This window comes from Gymnoscopelus braueri (genome assembly GCF_963280865.1).
Source record: "Gymnoscopelus braueri genome assembly, chromosome: 8".
In the NCBI taxonomy this organism is placed as follows: Eukaryota; Metazoa; Chordata; class Actinopteri; order Myctophiformes; family Myctophidae; genus Gymnoscopelus; species Gymnoscopelus braueri.
This window is the reverse complement of record NC_137609.1, coordinates 42,300,709-42,309,597: the sequence shown is the minus strand read 5'-3', so window position 1 is coordinate 42,309,597 and position 8,889 is coordinate 42,300,709. Positions and strand designations below refer to the sequence as shown.

Below are 8,889 nucleotides of genomic sequence, written 5' to 3'. Positions count from 1 at the left end.
GTTTGATATATTGGATGCCTTGGCATGTAGAGGCATGGTCATTGGGGGAGACTTTGTGGCTGATTCAGTCAGTTTTTCCATCTCTGGGTTTATATAACAAGTGACTTGATATATTCTACATTCATGCCCCTGGCGTGGCTTCAGAATACCCAATCAAATATTAGTGGTCAGCAAAACTGCAGGGGCTACAGAAATACAACGTTTTGGATTCACAAACAAATCTGCATGCGCAAGGAAGGATAAACGTAAAATGATGTACAAGTAAAGGTCACGCTGTGTCTGTTAGCCACTGCAATAAGCCATAATTTGTTATTGAAACATCCTTTTTTTGTGAGTCATTTCTCATAGTCATTCTGTCTCTGTAGAAAATGGCAAAAGCAAATAGAGCTTTTCACACTTGTGGTTATATCCCATTGCAGTGTTTGGGAATATCAGTAGTTGACAGGAAATAAACTTGGACCCAAGCTGTAACATAGTGACGCTATTCCATTGACCTCTTGGGTGGCAGGATGACTAGCTAGCTATGTCACCTAGCAGTGCACATAAACATGGCCTACTGCCCTACTCGTGAGGGTAACTGAGCTTAGAAAACAACATATGAAGGCATTTTTTGTCAGCATCACTTATTAACCCTTTAAGACCTGAAGCCATTCTTAAAAATGTTTTCTAAATCCTAACAGTTTTTGGAAAAAAATCCCCCAAAAATAATTCACGATTTTTCAAAAATAGCAGATCTACAAGCTCATAGCGCGGCACCGAGTGCCGCGCTATGAGCTTGTATATCTGCTATTTTTGAATAGCCAAAGAAATCTAAAGTGACACAGATGCGTTCCAGGTATTAATGGGTTAAAAGAGAATAATTAATGGTAAGAGTTACATTATTCACGGGCAGAAAGTAATGATCTCTAAATAATACATGGATATCAGCCTTTTTTACTCTTTTTTACTCTTTTTACTGTAGCCTATTGGGCACGGTGCTCAGTGACCTTGTACATCAGGCCGCCTCACGCAGCACAAACAGGAGATAGGCTCCTGCCCTTTGGGCCACATGGCTCGGCAAGGGCTTACTATTGGGCATGGTGGTTTCCCCAAATATTAGGGATTTAAAGAGTTTAACCCATTCAAACCTGGAAAGCATCTGTGTAACCACTTTATCCATATTTCAAAGATAGCTCAAAAATATATTCAAAAATAGCAGATATACAAGCTCTTGTAGATCTGCTATGTTTGAAAAATCTTGAACATTTGTGCAAATATTTGAATGCATATATATATATATATATATATATTTTAAAGGGAACATTTTTGACTCAAATCTTTGCTTCTGGGGGTCCCTGGAACAAAATATTTTGAGATGGGGGTCAGCGGCCAAATACATGTAATTTTGGGTGGTCCTTGACATGAAAAGGTTTGAGCACCATTGATAAAGCAACAATTGTTTTTCAGAAAAATGTTAGGATTTAGAAGACATTTGTAGAATCTGCCTCAGGTGTGAATGGGTCAAAGACTACTGCAAAAAAAAAATGACATAAGACAGCATCTAACAATGCCCAAGCCATGGAGTTGGGGTTCACTTCCACAGTAATATTCTCACCTGAGGCAGTGGTCCTGTTACGCCACCCATGTCTCTGGCCTGCTGGTACCATAGAGTTGGTTGGAACCCGTTTGCTTCCTTCTCCCCTTGAATAAAAATAAATAAAATATATAATATTCTATGAGACTAATTAGCCTACACTCTAACACATGTTGACGAAGATGTACGCTTTATCGTTGCTTGATTACCTTTAACAGGTTACGTTATCAAAGCTTCTGTTTGTAAACGACAAGAAAACACCTTTGAAAACTAGGTACACATCCTGGAAGAACATGCATGGAATGAGGTTGTTGATTGGCTATTGCACTTTGAAGGGGTCAGTTTGCTTACGGCCAAAGAAGTAAAGGGTAAAAAGGAGGACAAAGATTATTTCATGAGTTCAGTAATAAACCATATTTGTTCAGATGTATTAAAAGTATTGCTATACCAATAAATATAACCTATTTAATTAAGCAGAAATGTGTTCATTTCCTGTAGCAGGTTGACATACCAGGCCAATTTGATCTGGTAAGTTGGCCTATAGGCCTATTTGAAGGGTCCATTTAGCAACAGCATGCAGTAACTGCCTATTCGATACCTATCGATTATTAACATGTAACACACTATGTGTAGAATATATCAACACAACAATCCCTGCAAAGCAACACAAGGGGTTGTGGTCTTTTACCAAATGTTACTTTCTACAGATAAAGTGGTGCCATGACCCTGTAGTAGAAGCAGGTCAGGGGTCATCGCCATGCTGGCTTGTGGACATTTTTGTCAAAATATTATTTTTCTATGGACACACAAATGAGTGGACAATAATAAAACCAAAAACACATGAAGAGCTATAGCCTCAAATTATCTTTACAGGTCTTTAACTCTTGAGAGTGTACAAATGGAACCAATGGACCCTACGGGTCCATTTGGTTCCATTTGTACACTCACAGAGTTAGGGGGGTCCTTAAATAAAAAGTTAGAGAATCACTGTCCTAGTGGACTCCTAATGTGCCATGCATAGTGTCAAAGTAAATCAGTGTCATACATATTCTGAGGAAAACCTGGAGACTGGCATTCAGTAATTGGGTCTTATGATCAAAATAAGAACATGTTATGTTAAAAAACAAAAAATCTAAAATTTGCCACTAACAAGGCCAAGTCTTGCCACCGTGCACAGACACATTGATGACCCTGTAGAAGCAGGTGCTCAACAACCTATAGGTGGGCCAATAAGATGTGGAGGTAAGCATTGTCATGTCAAGATTGTCTGGTCCAGTGTTGCCAGATTTTGCGAAAGAAATAAGCAACAGGGTCTATGAAAACAAGCCCAAAAGGAGCAACTAGGGCTACGCTACGGTTGTCTGAAAATAGCCAATCTACAAGCTCACAAAAACAAGAAAAAACATTTTAACAACGCAAATCTTGTATGTGTGTGTGTGTGTGTGTGTGTGGGGGGGGGGCTTGGCACAAAACAGATGTGGGGGGGGGGGGGGGGGGTGTCTGCGGACAAATTAATCTTGGGATCCATGCCATGACATGGAAATGTTTGAGAACCACTGGTTTAAATAATAATTAAGCCCAAAATAAGCTAGGTGGCCTACTTTAGAAACAAGCCCACCACAACTTTAACGAAAAAGACCCCAAAGTCGGACATGGCAACACTGGTCTGGTCCGTGCCCTAGCATAGCCTACATCATTCAGTGCTCGTTTCATCAGCAACACTTCTCTGGTAGGAATATTAAGTGTGATATCAGGCAATGGTGGAATAAGTATGATCAAATGTTTTACTTAAGGTAGGGTAAGTGATTTTCTTTGGTTAAAATAAGTGTTAAATAGCTCTATATTGTGATAGTACTCATTGCTATAGAGTGTTTGTTCAGTAAAAGGAGTCTCCTTGTCTCTCCAGCTCTTTATAAAACAAAAAATGCATTTTCGTTTCAGTTTCAGTTTCATTTTATCCAACCAGGATAGAGAATGCAATCAGGATATAGATTAAACAAGTGAAATTGGAAGGGATGACACTAAGAAATGAGCAGGCAAAATTGGAACTGGAACACTATAAAAATGAAGCTTAAAAATGGGTACTTTCTCCTGATTGGCTGAGATTTTGACACCTACCGGAAAATGTATGTTCTGTTTATTAAAGAGCTGGAGAGACGGGGAGATTCCTGTTACTGAACAAACACTCTATAGCAATGATTACTATCAGAATATAGTGCTTTAACCTTTTAACAAAATACTTTTTGTTTTAACCCAAAAACATCACTTACCCTACCTTTAAGTAAAATAAGAGATACCAATACCATTATATAAATACAAATAAAAGTCCTGTAATCACAATTTTACCTGAGTAAAAGCACAAAGGTATTAGAAGTATACTTACAGTACCAAACGCCTACTCATAAGCAGAATGACCCATTTCACATGACCTAACTACTAATTAATAACAGTATACTTGAGTACTTATTTACTTCACACCACTGTGGATAGGTCTATTTGTTTCAATCTTTATGAGTAAGAGTAAGTAATTTCAGAAACCTCTGGATTCTCTCAATCTTACCCCAACCCACACACAGTCACTTTGTTGCTGCTACATTTTCACACACTTTCCAATCAGAGGTCATGGTGACCATAATATCTTGCATGGGGTAATAAAACAGTCGATTGTTTGTGAAGTGTCACATTCATGTTAATCTAATGTACAGTGAAATATGAATTAATGGCCATAGTTTTTTTTTTATAACAATTACAAAACATTGGGTTATGTATAATCTAAGCATTATAGAGGAATATATCCCTCCCCCGACTGTTTTACCCATAGTTATAATATAGGTTTTATCCTGTACATTGGATACAGGTTGAGTGGGCACCTAAACATTGTAGGCACCTCAATGTTAATTAAGTTGGCCGTTTTTTTCCTAAATGTCAAAAAATTAAAATATGCTTTCATTAACAGACCTAAACCCTTCAACGTCTTGTTTATGCCCACAAATATCCACAGGATTTGTAGCAATTGTAGAAGCATTCTAAAGGCCTTAAATGTAATTAAAAATGATTTGTATTGATAATGTATTTAGCCCCCCATTTATAAAATGTAAATATAAAATACACATATAAATGCTGCCCAGAGTTCTCAGTTGCCCACTCTTCCTGGTACCTGTACATTGAAAAGTCTTGCTGACAAATTAGGTTGAAGAATCAACAAATCTGATCAAAATTCAGGTGGCAAACAGCACCCTCTCATGGCTCTCAAGGAGAACTACGAGTGCATACCAACAGCATGCAGTAATGAGAAACTAAGACATCAAGACCCCACAAAGAATTGAGAACAAGTCAGGGTAATGTGAAAAAAATCGTATGTTTATTTTAGTATTACTAAATTAGGATGCTGTTTTCCCTGAGAACACATCATACCGTACACAATAGAATCTACAAAACATAGAATGGTCACAATACAGGACATGGAGTTAGCAGCTATGTTCACAGTTTCCTAATTATCAAGGCATTAAAAACATGTCAACATGACAAAAGACACATTTAGTAATTTTAGTAGGAATAATAGTAGCAAAATGTCTGTCCCACTTTTCTACCACCAACAGTTTTTCATTATAAAGGGCTCAGTTCATAATCTTCTCACAAAGAGTACCCACTGTGCTGTACTTTCTCTCCCTTCCCCCTTAGCTGTCAACCCTCCGTCACTTTCTTTGTTGAGCCAACTACAGTACAGTAGCTTCAGTCCCGTGTCAGAAAGGTGCTTTGATTGTAACGAGCCAAACCAGCAACAGCTTAGCTGCCAATGGTTTAAGTAAATACACATTGTTCTGTCCAACAAGATTAACAACTTTGAAGTTTCACTCTGTGTAGGGCACGGCAGTTATTACGTTTTTGAAACACTCGGCGTACAGTATTGATACAATAATATTTATCTTGCCCTGGAGGCTCTTTTTTTCAAAAAAAGTTTTCAGAACTTTTTTCAACATTTGAAAGAGATGGTTCATAGAAATCATTCACTGAGGACTCTGAATTGTCAAACAGTAACAGTCTGCACAGAGGGAGTGATAAACCCAGATCTCTCTGTGCGTCATCTTCCACATCCTGTCTTACTGTGCGTTGTTCTCTAACTGAGGTCACATTCAGTTTTTCGTCTGCCGTCTCACATTTTGGTGATGTCCATCGAGTCCTGAATCTCAATCACTTCAAACCCGGGATTATCAATTCCCACCTTCCCCGTGTGATTTAATTGATTTATGTGGTTGTGGTTGCGCTGGTCCACGTCGGTTCTGAAGCAGTGGGCACAGTGGGGCGTGGTGACCCGTACCGTTCTGGAGAAGTTAGAGAAGTCGACTCTGTATTTGCCCGTTTTGGTGCGAGAGATGATGGGCAAGAAGCTGTATCCCCACTGGATCTCCTGGGGAGTGTAGGAGGTTCTGACCTGACAGGAGGAGCTGGTGGACTCGGCCATCCCATCCAGGAAGACGACCAACTCAAAGTCCTGCTGTGGAAGAGTGTCTACCGACAGCTCATAGAAGGGGCTTGACGTGTTTATGACGTGGTAGAGGGTCAGTGGACACACAAAGAACAAGTTGTCTTTCCCAGCATCCACCGTAAAGTCAATGTCCAGCTGGTCCAGAATGATGGTCTCGCCCTCTGACGTTATTGTGGTCCTTAGCAGCTTGCCGTAGATCTGACTCCCTATTAGCAAGGTCTTTCGTAGGTTGGCCACTCTCATGAGGAGACAAAGGCTGCCTTTCTTTAAGCAGATGACAGCTGTGTCACTGAAAGTGACCGTCTTTGCCCTTTTCTTGGGTGAGGAGATTTTGGCTAAGATTACCCCGCACATGAAACAATTGATGAAGACACCAATGAGCGATTGAACGATGATGAGAGCCACTGTGCCAGCACAGTGACCTGTCAGCGCCCTGCCACCGTACCCAATGGTGGTCTGGGTCTCCAAAGAGTAGAGGAAAGCTGTGGTGAGGCCATTAACATTGTCTATGCACCGGACGTGTCCATCTGTACGGTTCTGTCCACTCAGGTCCCCGTTGGACTTTGCGATCCAGTACCACAGCAGGCTGAAAACGAACCAGCTCCCAGTGAAGGACGCCACAAAGAGCAGAAAGACAAAGCGCCAGCGGATCTCCACGAAGGTGGTCCAGAAGTCCACCAGGAAAGCAAAGTGGTTGCTATACTCAATGTTGCCAAACTCAATGTTGCAGCGGCCATCTTTGGTGACCAACCGTGTTCTGTGGCTTCTCTTCTTAGCCTGGAACATCCTGGAGCTGTAAGAAAAAGTGCAATATTTTAGATAAATGTATGTATACTGTATTTAGGCATCTATGTGGTTCTGAGGGGATCACCAGCTGGACACTGAAGCACAGTTGCTGTCCCACTACATCCTAGTTCCTACCATCCTCCTCTGTTTGCTCTCCAATCTTCTCTCTTTTGTTTCCTTACATCCTGGGAGAAGATAGATGGTAATGTGGGAGGGGACCAAAGGAACATTTTTGGTGTTGTCCAGGGGAGAATTCAACTGTATGTGTCCCCCCCCCCGAAACAATGTTCTGTGGCCAGGTTGAATTCCCTGCATTCATGTGTCCATAGGTGGATCTGAAATCCTTTTTTACTTACTCAGTGTAAGTAAGCCAATGGGTGAAAAGTAGTAAGCATGCAATGTAGCCTACAATAGAACAAAGACAAACACTGAATTCCAAGAGGCTCGTTTTGGACTTTTTTGAAAAGTTTTGCTGTGCTGAATATGAACAGCACAGAGATGAGCATATTAGATATATTAGGACCACATAATATGGGAGATGACTTATTTGCAAGTCTGTTTATTTGAGCTATTTCTGTTATTTTAGTGACAGAGGATCTCCAACAACAAAATCTAATGATTTTATGTATAATTTGTAATAGTAATACATTCGAACGCTACAGGACACTGATAAACGTTTTGAGTTAGTTTTGCAGTGGACTACTTAGCCATGTTATTGTGGTCCTTTGTGTTTCTCTGTTATGTAACTGACAAAGCTGCCATACCACAATGGGAAAACTAGACACAAATATGGTCTGTGCTATTTGCAAACTCTAACTTCAGCATCAGCATCTCAAGCCTTTAAGTAAAAAAGAGCAAACATACAATTATATTTGGGATAAATATCAATAACATTTTAATCAGATTTTAAAGAGATTTAATGACAACATTTTAGACTAAAATGATGTTAACATAAAAACTATTCAAGTTTGTTTATGTCACAAGTTCTAAATAAAAGCAGTAAACATCTTATACTTTAACGTACCTGCAAAGTGAGACCATGGGCACAAAACTTCACACTGGATTTCTTTTGGAACTTTAGACTCCTTTCGCCTCGCAAGTGGCCATGAAGGCGTTGGAAAAGATTTTAATCCACAGTGAAATTTCCTAATCCCAGCCACATGCCACCATGTACACTGGCCTCAAACAGACGCAGGAGCCAGTCAGAATACGTCCAGTCTATGTTCGAATTTCGTCACTAAATTCTCCTGCTTTTAAAATGATCAGTGGTTCCTGCTAAATGTGGTTGGCTGCGAATCTCTCCATCACAAACCACAGCATAACATGGTCCCATAACGGTGTAAACAATAATAGGAAGGCTGTTCGCCATGGGCATCTAGAATATTCTATATTCAGTGGCTGCACACATTTCCAGGAAGCACGTAAATCTATACAGCTCACACAAGGTGCATCTATTCACAGGCTCCAGTGTGACCAGTTCAGCACCCATGCTGTTTTTGTTTTCAACTCCGAGAGCATTTGGGATTTGTGCCGGGCCCCACAAAGAAATCCTTCAATTGCATTTCCATTGGCACCCCTCCCCCTCAAACCTGCAAGTCTGCGTAACATTTGCATCAAAATGAAGAGCTGGAGGGGGCACTGCATCTGTGCTATATTCCAGTGGCAAATCTAATTATAAAAGGACACTTTCCCAGATGATATGTATGGAAGATTTTAGGTTTATATCACTCATTTAGGTAAGGAGTACTGCGCTCAACAGGCCTTTACAGGATGGTCCTCTGCATGGAGTAAGTATTCATTAAGTATTATGTAAATCCTGTGGACAAAGAAAGTTTGAAGAGGCTGCCAGTATTTCCTATTATATATTCAGCTGCAGTGGTGCTGCAGTTATCTCCTAACTGTACCATAGGAATATTACAAAGACAACTAAAGGTTGAACATAACACATTATTAATAACCTCCCATCAAATAAACTGTAAAGTATATGAGAAATGCATGACAAACTATGCTTTCTAGTTTATAGGCCTATGTGCTCACCACTGTA

General features: G+C 40.1%; 1 protein-coding gene across 1 annotated transcript; it reads right to left on the bottom strand.

The window, feature by feature from the left end:
- Positions 1-5,576: 5,576 nt before the first annotated feature.
- LOC308090860 (ATP-sensitive inward rectifier potassium channel 1-like) lies at positions 5,577-6,845 on the bottom strand (the record flags this gene model as incomplete). The annotated part of the gene is made up of 1 exon (XM_080436133.1): positions 5,577-6,845. One exon carries the CDS (start codon positions 6,843-6,845, stop codon positions 5,727-5,729), a length of 1,119 nt encoding a protein of 372 aa, XP_080292259.1. The 3' UTR covers positions 5,577-5,726.
- Positions 6,846-8,889: the final 2,044 nt, after the last annotated feature.